The following is an 18,472-nucleotide window of genomic DNA, read 5'->3' on the forward strand; positions in this document are numbered from 1 at the left end:
CTGTTTCCCAGGTGTCTTGCATTTCTGTACAAACACCTTAGTTAGCTAATTGGCCTACCTTCTCCTTTTGTATCAGGGGTCCTCCTTTGTTGTTTCTCCTTCCCCACTTACCTCAGGGCTTGTGTCTTTGTCCCCCAGTGAACCTAGGTTAAAGCCCCTCTCACTAGGTTTGCAATCCTGCCTGCAGAGATGCTCTTTCCTCTCTTTGTTAAGTAGATCCCATCCCTTCCTAGCAATCCTTGTTCCTGAAACAGAGTCCCATGGTCAAAGAAACCAAATCTCTCTCTCCAACATCACCTGCGCAACCATACATTTACCTCCATGATTTGATGATCTCTACCTGGTCCCCTTCCTTCAAAGGGAAGGATGGATGAGAACACCACTTGCACTCCATATTCCTTGATCTTTCTTCCCAGAGCTATATATTCCTCAGTGATCCACTCAAGTTCATTCTTGGCTGTGTCATTAATTCCTACATGGAGGAGCAGGAAAGGGTAATAATCCACAGGTTAGATGAGTTTTTGGAGGAGACTCCCTCACATCCTGGATTCTAGCTCCTGGTAAACAGCAAACTTCCCAAGATTCCAGGTCTGGACAACAGATAGATGACTCGGTCCCTCTTAGGAGGGAGTATCCAACGGCCACCACCCATCTTCTTCTCTTGTGGAGGGTGGTTGGAGAATCCACATCCCTAGGACTATGCCTCCCATGGCTTCCAGTCAGTGGGGTCTTCAGATCCTGTCCCTATGAGGTCTCTGCCACAGCATTCTCCACTGAATCACTCAGGCAGAGAGCCTGAAAGCAGTTGCTTACCTACACCGGAATAGGAGATACCTGAACTGGCTTTCTTTTCCTTGAGGTTACATTTTTCCAGTTTTCTTCCTTGTTTAGCATTGCCTTCACTGGCTGCTCAGCTTGTTGGGCTTGTAGTATTAAATTCTGCCTTTTGTCAATGAAGTCTTCACCTTCTCTGATGGTCCGGAGTGTTGATATTTGCACCTCAAGTCTTCTAACCTTCTCTTCCAAGATGGCAACCAGCTTGCACTTGGTACATACAAAATGCCTTCTGTCTACTGGGAGGAAGACAAACATGGCTCATGCTGTGCAGGTCACATAAGAATGGCCATACTGGGTCAGACCAAAGGTCCATCCAGCCCAGTATCCCGTCTGCCGACAGTGGCCAATGCCAGGTGCCCCAGAGAAGGAGAACAGAAGACAACGATCAAGTGATTTATCTCCTGCCCTTGTACTGAAGGCTAGGGCACCATACTTTACCCCTGGCTAATAGCCATTTATGGACCTAACCTGCAAAAATTTATTGAGCTCTTTTTTAAACCCTCATAGAGTCCTGGCCTTCACAGCCTCCTCCGGCAAGGAGTTCCACAGGTTGACTGTGCGCTGTGGGAAGAAAAATTTCCTTTTATTAGTTTTGAACCTACTACCCATCAATTTCATTTGGCGTCCCCTAGTTCTTGCATTATGGGAAAAGGTAAATAATTTTTCTATGTTCACTTTCTCCACACCATTCATTATTTTATATACCTCTATCATATCACCCCTCAATCATCTCTTTTCCAGACTGAAAAGTCCCAGTCTCTCTAGCCTCTCCACATATGGGACCCGTTCCAAACCCCTAATCATCTTAGTCGCCCTTTTCTGTACCTTTTCTAATGCCAATATATCTTTTTTGAGGTGAGGAGACCACATCTGCACACAGTACTCAAGATGTGGGCGTACCATAGTTTTATATAGGGGAAGTATGATATCTTTTTGTCTTATTATCTATCCTTTTTTTAATAATTCCTAACATCCTATTTGCTTTACTAACTGCCGCTGCACACTGCGTGGATGTCTTCAGAGAACTATCCACTATAACTCCAAGATCCCTTTCCTGATCTGTCGTAGCTAAATTTGACCCCATCATGTTGTACGTGTAATTTGGGTTATTTTTTCCAATGTGCATTACCTTACACTTACTCATGTTAAATTTCATTTGCCATTTTGCTGCCCAATCACTCAGTTTGCTGAGATCTTTTTGTAGTTCTTCACAGTCCCTTTTGGTTTTGACTGTCCTGAACAACTTGAAGGCAAACAACTTGAAGTCACAACAGCTGACTTGGCAGTAGACTTGTCATTATCCATTTTTACCTTTCTTCAGATAGTTCCCTCAGATATTTTTAGTGCCGCCTTAAAGGGCAGAAGAGAAACAAAACTATAAGAAAGAGACAACCAGTATGGGGCTCCCCCAAAAGGCGAACCCCAGCGTCCATCACCCCCATCAGCAAATGGGCGGACAGGAAATATTTTGTTACACCCCAGAACTCTGAGTTTCTGTTCACTCACCCATCTCATAATTCTCTAGTAGTGGACCTGGTCCAGAACAATACAAAATCCTTTAGATCCACACCCCAAGATAAAAACAATTAAAAAATGGGACATCATGGATTGTAAGGTGTACTCCTCCAGCATCCTTCTCCTCTGCACCACTAATTATACGGCCATGCTGGCAGATTATGATTTCCAGAACTATTCCAAGATGCAGGAACTTATCCCGGCATTACCGGAACACCAGCACCAGACACTGTCCAGCATCATTAAAGATCCACCATCACCAGCATGGCTATGCAGTTGGCCATGGATATAGCTGACATGGCAGCATGTGTCACCACCTCAGCGGTAGTTGGGCACCATAACTCTTGGCTTATCCCCTTGGGGGTGCCAAAAGAACTCCAGCATAAAGTCAAACACCTTCCATTCAACTGCCAGCATCTGTTTGCTGACAAAACAGATGAGGTTCCTCACTCCATGAAGGACTCTAGGACAATGCTGCATACCTTAGGGATGTATACGCCCCCAACCAAACATGCCCAGTACTCCCCATTTCAACACCCGTGGGTCTAGTATCAACAGTCTAAGCTGCAGCCCCAGTTCCAGCGGTAACACCAGAGGCACAGACCGTAGTGCCATCATTCAGGCAGGCAGCATCAGGGCCAACAACCCTTGGCATCCTACACTCAGACCTCAAAGCAGCAATTTTGAGGGTTTGATCGAGAGTCTGATCCGTAACTTCCAACAGGGCACCATTCAACCATTCCATCACTGCCTCTGCCCCTTTCTGTGTCAGTGGAAGGCCATCACCACAAACAAATGGGTCTTGGAACTGGTGGAAAAAGGATATTCCACCCCCTTCACCTCCAAGCCCCCTATCTGCCCTGCTCCCCATTCCTCCTCAGGGACCCTTCTCATGAGAATCTCCTCGACCAGGAGGTCCAACACATCCTCAGTTTGGGGGTGGTCAAGCCTGTCCCCAAGGAATTCTGGGGTAGGGGGGTTCTAGTCCACCTACTACCTCACTCTAGAAGAGCAGGGGATGGAGACCAGTTTTGGACGTCAGACATCTCAACAAGTACATCCTTTACAGACATTTCAAGATGGTGACTCTTGCTACCATTATTCTGGCCATAGACAAAAACAACTGGCTCTCAGCCCTTGATCTGCAGGATGCGTGTTTTCATATCACCATCCATCTAACACTCAGAACTTTCCTTGGTTTTACAATGGGGCACTCCCACTATCAGTATCAGGGCCCCCCCTTTGGACCTTTCCACAGTCCACTCAATCCAGGCCATGTCTTCCACTTGCGCTTTCCTCAACAATGTATCTCTCACAGACATTTGTAGGGCAGCCATGTAGTCTTCCAGTAACATGTTTGCCTGGCACTACACTCTCTCATCTAACATTGCCTCTTCCATCCAAGTGGGCCAAGTTGTACTGTCACAGTGGTAGTGACTGAGCTCCAAACCCACCTCCATTCTGCAACTACTGCTTTATAGTCATCCAGAGTGGGGCATCCATGGGGATACTACAAGAAGAAGAGGAATTTACTCACCTTGTGCAGTAATGATGGTTCTTTAAGATGTGTGTCCCCAGGGGTGCTCCACTTCTATTCCTCCTTCCCCTGCTTTGGAGCATCCTGCTGTAATTGTCAGGTAGAGAAGGAACGGAGGAGCCTGCACGGTGCATGCACCGGAGAGCATGAGGAGGCGCTTCTGCACATGCGCAGCACAGGAAACCATGGCTATAGAAGAATCTCTGAGCACAAGCGGAAGGACACACCGGCACCCAGAGTGGAGCACCCACAGGGGGACACATCTCAAAGAACCACTGTCACTGCACTTCCTCATCACTCTCTCATATCACCACTTCTGTGCTGAGCAGGAAGGTCACTGCTGAGCTGTGGCAGGTGCTTTTCCCTGTCCAGCACCTGGTTCACCATCAGGCTCAGCTCTGGACACCTGGGGATTGAGACCACCACCAGGGTTCCAGTGTGGGTCTCCTACCTGGCAATGCAAAGCATTCCAACAAGGGCAGCTCTGTCACTGTCAGATGTGTGGTATCTGCTTCCAGTGCCACAGGCCAAGATGTACAGCATCAATGGGAGCAGTAAAGAAGTAAGTGATAGTTAGCAAACACTGCAGTCAGTTCATAGAAGTCCACGAAAATAATTTGCACAGTCCCTGTGCAGTTTTCCTAACCATTTTGCTGAGCAAAAGAGGAAAACTCCTCTGTTCTGGAGACCCTTAACCTGTAGCAGATTCCTACAGGGCCTCTGCAGTCCCGATCTGTAGCAGATGATTTGCTTGGTGAATATATTCACACCCCCGTGCTAGGACTCCACTAAATGCTGGTTGTTATGTGCCTGATAATTATACTTCATACCCTTTGGGGTCAAACCGCAGCTGCTGCAAGGCAGTCACTGTGGTGTCATGTCCTGTGGTGCAGTTTGATGATGGGAACAGAGAGGAAGCCATGCTAGTCTATACACCAGGCGTGTCCAGCCAGCGGGCCACATGCGGCCCTGGACAGCTAGTAATGCGGCCCCACAAGATCATAAACTTTTAACATTATTATGTGATTTGTATACATTAACTATATTATATATTTTATATGCGGCCCAAGACAATTCCTCTTCACTCAGTGCGGCCCAGGCAAGCCAAAAGGTTGGACACCCATGCTGTACACTATCAAATCAAAAAGTAGTCAAGTAGCACTTTAAAGACTAGCAAAATAGTTTATTAGGTGAGCTTTTGTGGGACAGACCCATGGTCTGAAGAAGTGGGTCTGTCCCACGAAAGCTCACCTGATAAACTATTTTGCTAGTCTTTAAAGTGCTACTTGACTGCTTTTTGATTTGATAATGGGGTGTTTGTGGCAGGCAGACTGGCTGTTCGTTCCCTGATCTGTCGTCCTGCTCACTCACCATCCAGAAGCTGGACACTTGCAGCAGTGAGGTGATGTTCCAGGGACTGCCCAGGAATGCCTGAGCACCCTTAGCAGATGACAGGATAGAGTCCTCAGTGTCATGCTAGTTGTGCCTCGTTGTTCCCACCTGGCCAGTGTTCTTTTCCTGAGAACTTCCCCACAACACTGGGTGCACTGTCATGGGATGGGAAGGGCTCTGGGAGACACTGGCATGTGGAAGTCATCTGACCCCTTGTTTCTCTGTAGTAGAGTATCAGCAAAGCATTGATGGCAGTTGCAAAGAGGCTGTTGGAGAATTAGACAACAACCCTGTTTCCAGAGCCATCGCGCGCCATCTTGGCATTGATATCTCTCCAGAAGGTCACGCAGCCAAGAACCGCAGAGGCATTGTCCTCATAATCTACGGTGCTCCCCTTACAGGTGCCAAGACTGTTCTGCTCTGGCTAGAAGAATGGGGGCTGGGGAGCAAGCAGGAAAGGAGAGGTGGGAAAATGAGCTCAGTTGCTAGGATAATGGTAAGTTCTTTCTGATTGTCCTCCCCACATGGATTGGAGCTGGGAAGGCGACTGCAATCCAAACCAGTGACAGCAGAGCCAGGGCTGGAGAAAATAGAAGCCCCATTCTGAGATGGGAAGCTGGGTCAGATTGTCCTCTCAATTACCCTTCTGATGTTAACATGACTCCATTTGCACCAGTGGAGTTGGTCGTGATTACACCAGTGCATGTGGGAGGAGAATGAGGCTGCACATCTCTTATGGAAAAGAACTTCCTAGCCATGCTGGTAATTTATACTAGACAGCCTCTTGAATGGCACTGGCACAACCTACCTGCTCCCTACCTTGTGGGAGGTACCTTGTGGTAACAAGCAGAGGGCCTGAGGCCTGGCCATGAGGAGTCATGTCTGCTTGGTAGACATTATGCCGCAGTGGAGGGAACTGCAGAAGATCGTGCTCAAGTCCACTTTGTTTGTTTTCCTTTCAATGGACCAGCCAACAACCCTTGCCCCGATTTGTTTCAGGCTCAGCTAGATGAGAACCAACTACCCCCTTTCTAATGCAGAGAGATCTCACTACCAGCTGGTCTGAAGAGAGGTGTAAACAGTGATGTGGGGATCTGGCATTCTGTCACTGTACAAAACGGGTCACTGACATGGAAGAAGAGGTTAGGTGTGCAGGGGAAAGGCCGCTAATGGAAGGCTGTAGAGCAGTGATCGGCAACCTCAGCTAGTGAGTGAGCCATGTGAGTGGCCCTCCTTCATTTCAGGGGCCTGCAAGACTGTTGTAACCAAGATTGTCTCCTGGGTTAGGCTGGTTTTACTAGCTGGTTTTGCATGCCTAGTGTGTGTGGGGTATGCTGATTGAACCCTACTGGTGCTTAGACTGGATACAGAGGGAGTCCATGGCTCTCACACTCAATGTTGTGTGTAGTCAGCATGCACCTCATTTTGTGTGCCCTGACTTTACATGCGTATCACTTTAATAATGCTGATAGGAAAAACAGTATGCAGATGGAACCAGTGGCATCTGGCAACCCTATATGAGCAATGGTAAACAAAACGTCTTGTGTGCCACACTTAAAACCCAGTGAGCTGCCCACAGGCTGCAAGTTGCCTGCCACTGCATAGAGAGAGAGCCTCGCCTGCAGCTTTGTGTAATGCGCTGGGGTCATAATTTTTCCAGCGCTTCCCAACTTCCATAGCGTTGCGTGTAAATTGCACTGTTTCTTGGAGTGTTGCACATGTCCATTCCAGTTTGGGTGGGTGTTAGTGCCCAGCTGTTAGCAATTTTTGTCCTTAATGGCATCCTTTGTGCAGGCTCTGGTGCCCCCTGGTGCTGAATGCTCATAGTACTGGTGTAAGGGGTCCTGCCCAACCCGTCCATGTTCACAGTTGCTCTCTTCCTGGAGAGCACTACCGTAGTTTTCTCTACGTCATATTATCTCAGAGAATTAGGTTAGTTTTTGTAACTTTTAATGTATTATGGTTGGACACATCTTGGTGTTTGGAGAGGGGTTTACAGCCACCCTATTTCCATACTGGCACCAGGGCACAACTCAGTTGCTGGCATTCAGGGTGTGCTCCACCTTACAGAAACCTGTCCCCACCAGTGACCCAAACTTGAACTGCCTCAAGGGCTTGTGAGAGGGCCATGGGAAAGACTGCTGCCAACTCTGTTGGGAGTTTAAACTCGACATGCAAAGGGACCCTGCTGTGAGCCTCAAAATACTCCTCATGGAGGCAGTGCTAAGACCAGCCTTGGAGCTCAGATCTGACTTGGCAAGACCCCCCTCAGAGAGAGGGGCTTGCGGAGAAGAGGTGGGCTGGAGCAGAGGTGGGGAAAAAGTGGTGAGGAGGCAGAACAGGCAGAGCGGGGCAGTGGGCAGCACAGGGAAGCATTATGTCAGAGTGGTTATGTGCCCCACCTGAGCAGTCATCTCAGTTACAGGGTTATAAATCCCGTGCCAGGCCATTGCACAAACCTTGCTCAGACAGTGCCTAGAGAAAGATGCACCACGCCTGAATGTCATCAGAATCTTCTGTTTTTCTAAAGGAAAGACAACTGCAGCTGTGACATTGGCCAAACACTACAGTGCTGCCTGCCTGTCCATTGACTCTGTGGTGCTGGAAGCACTGTCTGACAGGAGCAGTTCCACAGGGCTTCGTGCGCGGGAGCTGTGCATCAGGGCTGCCATAGAGCAGGCTCATCGGGAGTCAGAAGAAGCTGGTAAGGGCTCAGATTGCCAGAGGCACAGAGACCAGACGGCTGAGCTGCATAGAAATGCTGGGCATGACCCCAGCACCCTGTCGATAATACAGGCTTGCCCTCAATTTATTTTCTCCCTCTTTTGTAGTGCATTATCTTGAAGATTTTTCAGCATCTGTGGGGGCTCTTGGAAACCCCAGGGGTGGGTGAAGGGAGCCTTGCTGTGTCTGTGTATGCAATTGCATATGGGGCTGAGATTCTAGCTGCTGTAACATGAAGTGATCTGTTCTGTTTGCAGTTAGATTACTGCCCCTATCTGAATAGCAGTAGTGCTGGTCAGTAATAGATTTCTAGCTTTGAAATCAAGAGGAATATGATGGTTCTGGGTTACAGAATCCCCAGTAGCGCAAAGTCCACCTTGCAGTCTGAGTGACCCTTGTCTGCTAAAGTCTCTCTCTCTCTCGTATTAGTACTTGAGCATTAAATACCATTGTGATGCTCTGGATGATAGAGGTAAAAAGCTCTGGTGCTTTTCTGGGTGGTTACAGACACTGCCTGCGTTTCCCACTGTGATCTTGGAGAAATGCTTTTCATGGTATCTTGTTCCTAAAGTTTATGTCCCCTGTAGTGCCCATTAAGATTGAAAATTACTGGTTTGAAAAAGTAGTGACTTAATAAGTATGGGGGTGCATGAAACTTGATCTTCCTGGTCACATATTCAGTGAGGTGCATATCAATTTAAATGTGTTTATCACATTGTTGGAGGTTTGTGCAAAGAAGTTGCTCCTGCAAATTTTCTAAGTAGACTCCTGCTCTTTGGTCTTGTGCCCTTACTCATGTGACCTTTTGAGCTGTGTACACAGGCAAGCTTGGAGTGCAAAATTTATGCTTTAAGCCCAGTGATGCAATTATCAAATGAGTCAGGTCTATCAGCTGTATTTTGCCTCACTTGGTTTTTCAAAGCTAATTGAAATTGGAGCTGGCAGTTCAAGGGTGATGTTTGCCCAGGGTGACCTGCTTTGAGGACTAAAATCCCAACCAGAGGAGTGAAAGGGGGACCCCAGAGGGTTAACAGAAATTATTTCCTTGATTGTTTTTATGCTTAAATATGCTGCAGGCAAGAGGTGCTGCAATGACAGCCTTGGAGAAAAAAGCCTCAGGTTCCCCTTCAATCCAGACACAGTGTAGGCAGGGTCAGGAGCTATGATAGGCTTTTGTGTGTGTGAACCCATTTCTCATGGGCTTTTCTTTGTGCTTTGGGAGCACATCTCCTGCCTACTCGATGGAGCACCAGGCTCTGCTCCTTGCTGGTTGGGGCAGAAGGATGAATGGTGTAGTTCTAAGAAATAGTCATGTTAGCCCCTCCTCTACCTAGGTTGTGCTACTGGAATTAAGGGGGGTGGGGTCAGAAGATAAGGTATTGTGTTAGATTTTTGTTCTGCTTTTCATCTCCCTGGACAAACAATGAATTTCAGAGCTGCTTGCAATTGAGTTCTGACCTCACTGCAGTCAGTGACAGTCTGACAGGATTATACATTTATTTGCTCAGCATGGGTATTTCTGTGACAACATAGGCTTTTGTAACTGCCCATCTCCTCAACATCTGAGCACTTAAGTCTCTAGCCATAGAATTCATGCCTCCTCTTTTGCACTTTGACGGTAACTGAAGTGTGGGCAGAATGTTTATTCTGTGCAGCCACATATGACCCCCGGTGCTAATGGCCAGTTTGTGCCTGAAGGACTTAGTGCATTGTGGAGCTCCAAGCTCCTTTGGCTTGCTCCCCATGGGTGCATCTACACTTGCATTCCTCTTTCGGAAGAGGTATGTAAATGAGGTATAAATTTGCTTATTTGATACCTTATTTGCATATTCTAATTTTAAAAGTTTCTTTCAAAAGAAGAAAGTCAGTGTAGACACTGCTCTTTCGAAAGTGAACCCATCTTCAAAAGATTCCTTCTTCTCATAAATAAAGGGAAGAAGGATTCTTTTGAAGATGGGTTTACTTTTGAAAGAGCTGTGTCTACACTGGCTTTCTTCTTTCAAAAGAAGCTCTTTTGAAATTAGAATATTCAAATGAGGTGCCACATATGCAACTTTATACTGTGTTTGCACTTTTTATTTACCTCATTTGCATACCTCTTTTGAAAGAGGAATGCAAGTGTAAATGCACCCCATGTGTCTGGTCAGCTCCACTGGCAGGCAACAGCAGGACCCTGCAGGCTCCGCTCTGGTGACTTGGACGAAGTCATGTTCAGCTTGCATCCAGCCCAACAGTTTGAGGAAAGTGAACTGCTGTCTTTAGTCTTCTGCATATTGGATGTGATTTTTTCCCCTTCTATCCCTGAGGCTGAGCTCCTTTTTCCTCTTAGCAGGTCAGTCTTCTGAGGGCTCTGGAGGGCAGACAGCTCTGGGCACAAAACTGAGTGTGGAGGCTTTGGCCAAGCATACCTCTGAGGGTAGCCAGCAGAGCTCCGAGACCAAAACTGGGCCACAGTCCGTCACCTCCAGGGGCTACCGGGGCAGCACCGCAACAGGCAGAGGGAAGTCAGAAGGCCATGTGTCGCAGGCCCAGAAGCAGCAGCACCAGTCGGATCAAACAGGATCGCAGGTGAAAACCAATTCCCATGGGTAAATAGATGGGATTATTCCATCACTCTTCTAACAATGAGTAAGAAACTCTGACTCCTGCAGTGGAGCTAGGGTCTCATCCTTCATGCTTACAAGTGAAAAGAAATCTGGTGATTTTGTTCTAGTCTCTAGTGGGGTTTGGTCTGTGTGAAAAAAACACTGTTAAATTAGGCAAAATTAGCTACTTGAGAGGCCTGGGGCTGCAAACTGCATGGGCCAGAAGTCTCCAAGGGCTTGGTGGGGCCCAGTTGTTTGTTAAGGACCAGCTCTTCATTTGACAGCATACACGTGCAAGACAGTTTTCCATCTGACATTGTGCCAGATCCTTGGCTGGTGCAGATCTGGCTGGTGTTACAGCAGTGAGGTGTCAGCATCGTCAAGCTCAGCTTTTATAGCAAGAATAATTGAGGCTCAGAGAAGTCCGACGGCCCAGATTTTCAAGTGCGCCCTTTCAAGTCCTCTACTTTTAGTTGTCACAGTTTGTGAGGACTCAGTTCTGGACGCCTAGGCCAGAGCACCCACCGTGCCAGCTGAAAGCAGTGGAAGTAATGAGCGCTGAATAGCTCAGAAATTCAGGTCTGCAGGACATGGAGCCCCACAAACTAAGACCACAGAGCTGGGGTCTGAGAGTCACTGCTACGGGCTACTGCTTGCTGTGCCGACATCTCCCTAGTTATTCGGTGAATTGAGTGCACACAAGTTAACCTGATGTGTGTCATTCTGTGGTGGAGCTGGGCACCTGCCTCTTTGGAGGGCCAGCCACTCTCTGACATTCAGGTATGCAAAGCACCCAAAATGAGAGGGCCCCGTTGAGTCTCTAAGTGTCTTTCCCAAGGTCACATGCCAAATCAGTGGGCATATGAGGACTAGGCCCAGGGACACGCTTCACAGGGTGCACCCTGCATATTTGTTATAACGTAAATTAAGATGGGAAAAAAATTAATGGTCTGGATCCTGTGAGAGGTTATGGACGTCAGCTTAACCTACTCCGGCAAGGGGCTGCAGACAGCACTATACTGGCATAGCTCTGGACAGACTAACCTCATGGAGACTCAGCTTCCTGCAGTTCACATTCTGTTGGTGATATAGTTTATACCGGTCTGTGAACAGAAGAAGGTACATCACAAAGACATGTGTAGCCATTTTAACTTCCTTCCAGTATGAAAATATCATAAAGAATCATGCCCTAACTGGCCTTATTAAACCGGTTCACATTTCTAGGGCAGACACAGCAATAGAGGGTCTCTGGTATCCACAACCAGTGCAGCCAAGAGGCTGTCAGGGTCCCACTCTGTTGGGGTTAGTATAGGAGCACAGAGCCCCCAGACCCAGCAGGAACAGGCGTGCCACCCACCCATTCTGTGCAATAGGGCAGCCTCCTCCTACTCTGTGCCCTGCCAGACTGGGAGAGGTAAGTTCTGCCTCCTCCTTGCTGCTGTGGTGGGATATGCTGCCTCCAGCATACGCTGCCCAAGGCTGCAGGACTTTGATTGTCCCTAGCCTGGGTCCTCTTGTGGGAAGAAAAGCCCTCTCTTCTTGAGTTCCTTTGCTATGGACATGGCCAGTCTGGGCGCACAGCACCTCGGAACTCAAGACGTGTCAACAGTAAGCAGGGAGGGAAGTAGGGGCTCATCTGGTCGGAAGGCCGTGCTCCAAGTGCAGTTATCAAGGGTGTGCTATGAGTCTTTGAGGGCATACAATCCCCAGCAGTTTGTTTTTAAGAGTAAGGCTGGACAAGCACCTGCCAGGGCTGGTCTTATTTTCCAGGGTTCTGCCCCAGCACACAGGGCTAAGCGCAATGACTTCAGGTGCCTTCCAGCCCTGTGACTTTTGTGCTAAGTTGCACCTTTGCAGTCACAGCTGGAAGGGGGGAGGGGCTGATGTAAGAAGCAGAGAGACACTTGGTCTCCAGAAGAACTGTTGGGGGATTTCTGAAACTTTTTCTTCTTGTGGTGGTGAATGCTGCAGGTTCCTACCAGCCCTATTCCCAGTGCTCCTGTCCAGCGACGGCTCAGCATCAGTGCTAGCATGGCCGGAGAATCAGGCATGATGAGCTGTGTGTTTCCTGAGGAACTGCTGGTGGAGATTCTTTCAGAAAGGATGCAGGTATGGCAAGCACTCACCTGGGCAGAAGACAGTTTGTTGTGTTGCGGGGGAGTGTTGGTGTGAAGAAATGAGGAATGGGCTGGAGTTAAATGATCTGTTAAAGCAACAGAGACAGGGCAAGAAAGTAAAGGGGCATAAAGTGAAAAAGGCAGAGAAAAGAAAAATAGGTACTGAGTTGTTGCTGATCTACTGTAGCTCAGACAGAAATTTTGAGCTTGATGGCAGAGTTATTGGGTGAGCTTCTCTGGCCTGTGGTGTGCAGGTCAGAGGAGGGGATGAGAGTGGTCCCTTTGGGCCTTGGGATCTGTGACTGAGACAGCCGATGACAGAGCATGCTTCCCTGTGGAACAGGCACACCTCTGTGGACAAAAACAGCTGCACCTTTGGATTTCCTTTTTCTAGGCATTCTTTTCTCTCTGTGTCCCTTAATATGCTGGCTGCTCTCTGTTCATTGAATCATTTGGTCCCCTTGTAATTTGTGTTGAGTGGGTAAATCCAGCTGCCTATGTATATATCTTTTGGAAGCTTCTTTGGAAGCACATTGAATTGGACTTTTGAATGTTCTCTGTACTGCATTTTGGTAGGGCTTGTTAGCACTTCAACAGCAGAAAAATGTCATTTTTGCTGAGCAGCCAGTGATAATGCCTGCTAATACGTGCTTACATCCAAGCCATTTTATTTGTTGATGTGAATGTTGGGTACCTATTACACCCTTTGTGTTCTACATTCACAGCTGAGTGACTGCTATCGGGGAGCGGTGTTTGATGGACTAGAGACCCTCTTTGCCCGCAGTATGCCTTCTGCTCTGCTGTGCCTGCTCAAAGCCATCAACAATCGGCGCTACATCTATGTGGTGAACCTGTCCCAGGATTATGTTGCCATGAAGGCAAGGGAGAAGGCCAAGAAAGAGCAGGAAGGTGAGGTGTCTTCTGTGAACACCTAGAGTCTCATACCTTTCACACGTCTGTGTGTTTGTCTAGGCATTTTGAATAGCAGTTGTCAGAAAACTGGGAATTTTTCCACCTAAAAATTTTTGACCAAAACAAAACAAAAAAAATCATGTGTATTTTTAACAGAAAATTTTGATTTTTGGGTTGAGGGTGAAAATTCAGATCCCAAAATATTTCAATTTGGAAGTGTTACCAGGGTGCCTCATAGGAGTTGTAGAACAGGTTCCTTGCGCTTCTGGTGTCCTTTAAAGACTAGGGTCCCTGACAGACTTCCTCTCCCATGATGCATCACTTTGTCTCTTTCTGAAGAGGGGAGATAGGGCATCCTGGCTAGTCCTGGCTGTGATGCATGTTGGGAGTTGTGGTCCAGTTCAAGCAAATAGAAACACAGTAACCAAGCTACCTATCCAAACTGAAATATTTCTGTGTTCGGGTATTTGGAGTTTTGATAAAAAGTGCCATTTCCACAGAAAGCGGGCACCTTTATCAGAATGTTAGTCCTGAACCCAGGTTTCCATTGAATTTCTACAGAATTTTTTTGACCAGCACTCCTTTCTAGAGTCCAAATCACATATATCAGCAGCCATACACGCTAATACAGCAAAGAACAACTGGGAACTCCCTTTTTGGCCATTTCACATGGGTCACTGTGTGTAGGAGTGTGAGAGGGAGGCCAGGAAAGGCAGGGGTTAAACAAGGTCTGTTGGCCCAATCAGCCCCATCCCGGTTCACCTATGGCCAGTTTCAGGTCTGGAGGGGTACAAAAGGAAGGAAGCCAGCCCAGTTTGGGGCTGACCAGCCAAGAGGCAGGAGCTGGCTCTGAGGCAGAGGGCCCCAAGCCAGAGCTGCCACCTGGTCAGCTGCTGGAGGGTGCAGCCAGGACCCTCCCCTAGGCGCTGAGGGGAGTGGGGAGCTCCCCCAGGAACTCCTCTTCCACCAAAGGGGGAACTAGATTCTCAGGGCCATGCCCCAAACTTAAGCCATAGACTCTTAGGTGCAGATGCAGACCCACCCAACAGGCCCTGGCCAGGGAGTCTAGCCACTAGGCTACCTGGTCCCTGGTGTGAACCACTCACACTGCGGCTTTTCACACCTGTATTTATATAACAATGGGATGAAGCTTTGTTTGAAAGAAAAAAAAATCTCGCTTTCCTGGTGGAAGGCTCCCTGTTATCTGTTGGCAGGGGCTGGGCAGTCAGCCATTCCCACGCAGCCAATATGTGGAGCAGCACAGGACTGGCTGAGAGTCTGGTGGGAAAGCAGGATATAAATAGACTGGCTTCCCGCAGCCAAAGGCTCTAGCCTTATTTTGGGGGTAGCTGTCTGACTCTCCAGTGGGTTCTTGAGTTCCTGCTGGAGCAGTGTTCAATGGGACATCCTTTTCTCATAGTATATGGGTAAAACGTGCTGTGCTCTCTCCATTAGCAGCTGTAGGTATAGACCCAGGGGTGCCCCTGGATCCAGCTAATGTGCAAAACACAGTAGAGCTGACAGAACTCGGCACTGCAGTGCAAGCTATGGCTAGCAGAATACATCCACAGACACAGGGGTTGTTAACCTGGCATTTGAGCAGCTACCCTCATTTATAACTTCAAGGCCCCAGCTGGGTGCTCCAGCATCTATACTGCCTTATGTGGGCCCCAGTCCAGCCACCCATCTCCTACATTTCCCCAGAGTTGGCCACTCTGCCCCTTTGGTTCTGGTGCAGTGTGGGGAAACTTGACAGTCTGGAATCAGAGGTAGTGAAGTTAGTCTGTATCTTCAAAAACAACAAGTAGTAGTCCTGTGGCACCTTATAGACTAACAGATATTTTGGAGCATAAGCTTTCCTGGGCAAAGACCTGCTTCATGCATCTGACAAAGTGGTTCTTTGCCCACAAAACCTTGTGCCCCAAAATATCTGTTAGTCTATAAGGTGCCACAGGAGACTTCTTGTTGTTTTTGACAGTCTGGAGTCACAGAAAGCCAGCCCATAAGATTGTGGGATACTGTTGGCAGATTCCCAGCACAAGAGGGCTTGAGGGAGGCTCAGACCCTCCATCCAAGTTGGCCTGAGCCCTGGTTTAGCACACCTTGTGTGTGGACAGAAGTGGCAGTAAAACCTGATTTTGAGCTCTGTGCTTTTGCTGCAGTACAGACATATGCACACTCCCATCCTACAGCCACCAACTTAGTGGCTCATATTCAGAGCAGGGACACATGCCTGTGTGTAATCCTGGGGCACTACCCAATCTGGCACCAGGGAGAGGGCTCTCCTTATTTCAACTGCTATGTTTCTCTGTTTGGCTGCATAACAGAGCAGGAAAAGAAAGAAGCCATTGCACGGGAGAAGGCTCGCCTCCAGGAGATGGATGAGGAAGAATATGATGCTCTCACTGAGGAGCAGAAGATTCAGTTTGATAATGAACTGCTGCAAACACTACGGGAGCGTAAAAAGAGGTGTGTGAACCATCCCTGAACAGCTAGCTGGGGGTGCTGCTCTACCCTTTGCCTGGAACTCTTCTATGTTTGCCAGTTGTTTCCTTTTCTGCACCATAAGCTGGTATAAACAGACTGATTTTATGTGGCAGAGGTGGTGGTGCTGAGTGGAATGGCAGGATGGTAGCTCAGAAGCAGAAGCAGGAAGTTCTGTTGCTCCTCACTGGTTTAGGAAGGGAAGGAGCAGCTCTCAGGAGGTGATGGAGTCTCTGCTTGCACATAATATGAGACTCATGAGGGCCAAATGACTGTACTGCTTTTACAAAGCGCGTAGGTGTTAGGGAGAGGATAGCTTGCTAGCCTGGAACTTGAGTTCTAGTCCTGACTCTGCTGCTGGCCTGACGGATGACCTTGGCAAGTGACTCTCCCACTCTGTGCCTTAGTTTCCCCATCTCTAAAACAATGGTACTGACCTTCCTGTGAAAAGCTCTTCAAGACCTGTTGATGAAAAGTGCTGGATTAAAATTAGGTGATGTTGTGCTTTATCAATCCTAAATTAAGAACAATCTTGAAAATTCAACTGTAGCTCTTCTGGGGATACAGAGACTTCTTCAAGTAGCATCCCCATAGATGCTCCACTCCAGGTGTCGGTGCATACTCGCGTCAGTGCTCAGAGACTCTTCTCTAGCCATGGTTTCCTGCACCATATGTGCAGAAGCACCTCCTTGTGCCCTCTGGCCCGTGTGTGGTGCAGTCTCCTCAGTTCCTTCTCTGCCGTCCTTGGCTGTAGATGGGGCTTTAACCTTTCTGTGACAAACAAAGCTTTAGCCAGTTATTTGTGTAGTTAGTTCTTTAGCCTGTTCATGTTAACTGTTCTTTTTATAGTTGGTTTACCAAAAAAAGAAATAGTTAAGTTATAGTTAGTTTAGGACTCAGTTTCTTTCCTGCGTCACCGTGATGCCAGGTCCTCCCAGATTCATGTGGTGTGCCACATGCAGGGAAGCGATGCCAGCCTCTGATGACCATGCTTCCTGCATCAAATGTGTGGGTGAAAGACATCAGACCCAGTCCTGCACCCACTGCTCCAGCCTTACCGCACAGGCTAGGAAGGACTGAGCCAAACGGCTCAAGATGGTCTTGTATAAAAAGTTAATTCAGCCTGCAGCTTTGGAGCAAACACCCATAAAAGACCCTGCATGAGCAGCTAAAGGTACAGATCCCTCTGCCTTGGGCGGTACCCCTCCTTCCATTGCGGATCCATCTCCAGCACGCTTCTGGCCTCTGATGCCGTCTCCACAGGCCACACGAGTATAACAGGTAACCGTGGCTTCTCCAGCACTGTTGCTGACAGCACTGCCAAAGAGGGCATTATCAGAACCAGTCTGGAAGCCATCAGTGCCCTCAGTGCCCTTGGCTCCGTCAGCACTGCCAGCTATGGTTGTCTTTGCTCTGAAGGACAAAAGACCTTCTAAATCTAAGACCTCGTCTTCAGCATCAACCACAGAGCATAAATGGCACCAATCCAAATCGCCACACTGCTTGCAGAAATCTTTGGTCATGGCATCGAGCAGCACAAGGGCTGATTCACTGCCCCATCCCTGTACAATGCTGAAGGCAACACCAACACAGCACTGGGATGCCATGCTGCTGGGACCATAGGCACCAGAGCACAGCATGGCATTGACGTGCCAACAAACCGACCATCCACCACAAGACCATTCAGCAGCAGGTCCAGCATTGCATGGTTCTCTGCACCAAACAACTCCAGTACCACTGACTTCTCTGTGCCTGACTCCAGATTGGACACCAGAACTTGGACATCAGGAGGAGACTGTTCCAACTGCTGAAGTGTATTCTCCTTCCAACATTTCAGTCCCATGCATTCGACTTGGTAGAATGTGCCTCCCACCATGGCATATCCACAGCATCCTCCAACAAGGTTTGCGCACCATCATTCTTACCCTCATAATCCAGTACCACAGTGGTCCTCATGGCAATCCAGATCCCCTCGCTCATATCCACCATCAGCACCATCCAGGGTCTCATCCCTCCCCTCACCAAAACCATCCATGTTGGCACCATACCCACCTTCCCTGCGGTCCAGCAGCAAGGACTCTTTATCTGAGGACGGGCAAGCATCCCCCTTTCCATTCTTCCTCATCCTCGCTGGTGACGTGGTGCTGGCGGTGTCGCCTCCCCCAGTGGGTGATGCCAAGGCCTTCCAAGACTTATTCAGGCAGGTGACTGTAGCACAGGAAAAGGACTTACATGAGGTTCCTGTGAAACCATATAGGCTTCTCTACACCTTGCAAGCGCCTTCACAGAATCACAGGGCTGGACGGGACCTCAGGAGGTCATCTAGTCCAGCCCCCTGCTTCAAGCAGGATCCAACCCCCACTAAGTCA

General features: G+C 48.4%; 1 protein-coding gene across 5 annotated transcripts in view; it reads left to right on the plus strand.

Annotated features, from left to right (window-relative positions):
* The window catches only part of HYDIN (HYDIN axonemal central pair apparatus protein), a 286,881-nt gene that overhangs the window by 192,792 nt on the left and 75,617 nt on the right, over window positions 1-18,472 (plus strand). For 4 of the 5 annotated variants that reach the window (XR_012647429.1, XR_012647430.1, XM_075008458.1 and 1 more), the window contains exons 38-43: window positions 5,509-5,682; window positions 7,812-7,985; window positions 10,335-10,573; window positions 12,562-12,699; window positions 13,433-13,616; window positions 15,947-16,088. Coding sequence is in view for 3 of the 5 variants with exons in the window: in XM_075008458.1 (XP_074864559.1) it covers window positions 5,509-5,682; window positions 7,812-7,985; window positions 10,335-10,573; window positions 12,562-12,699; window positions 13,433-13,616; window positions 15,947-16,088 (1,051 nt within the window). In the remaining 2 variants the exon portion in view is untranslated. The remainder of the gene's footprint in view (window positions 1-5,508; window positions 5,683-7,811; window positions 7,986-10,334; window positions 10,574-12,561; window positions 12,700-13,432; window positions 13,617-15,946; window positions 16,089-18,472) is intronic. The other variant, XM_075008459.1, reaches the window with a different exon arrangement.

The sequence above is a fragment of the Carettochelys insculpta genome, chromosome 14, assembly GCF_033958435.1.
Source record: "Carettochelys insculpta isolate YL-2023 chromosome 14, ASM3395843v1, whole genome shotgun sequence".
NCBI classification, from domain to species: domain Eukaryota; kingdom Metazoa; phylum Chordata; order Testudines; family Carettochelyidae; genus Carettochelys; species Carettochelys insculpta.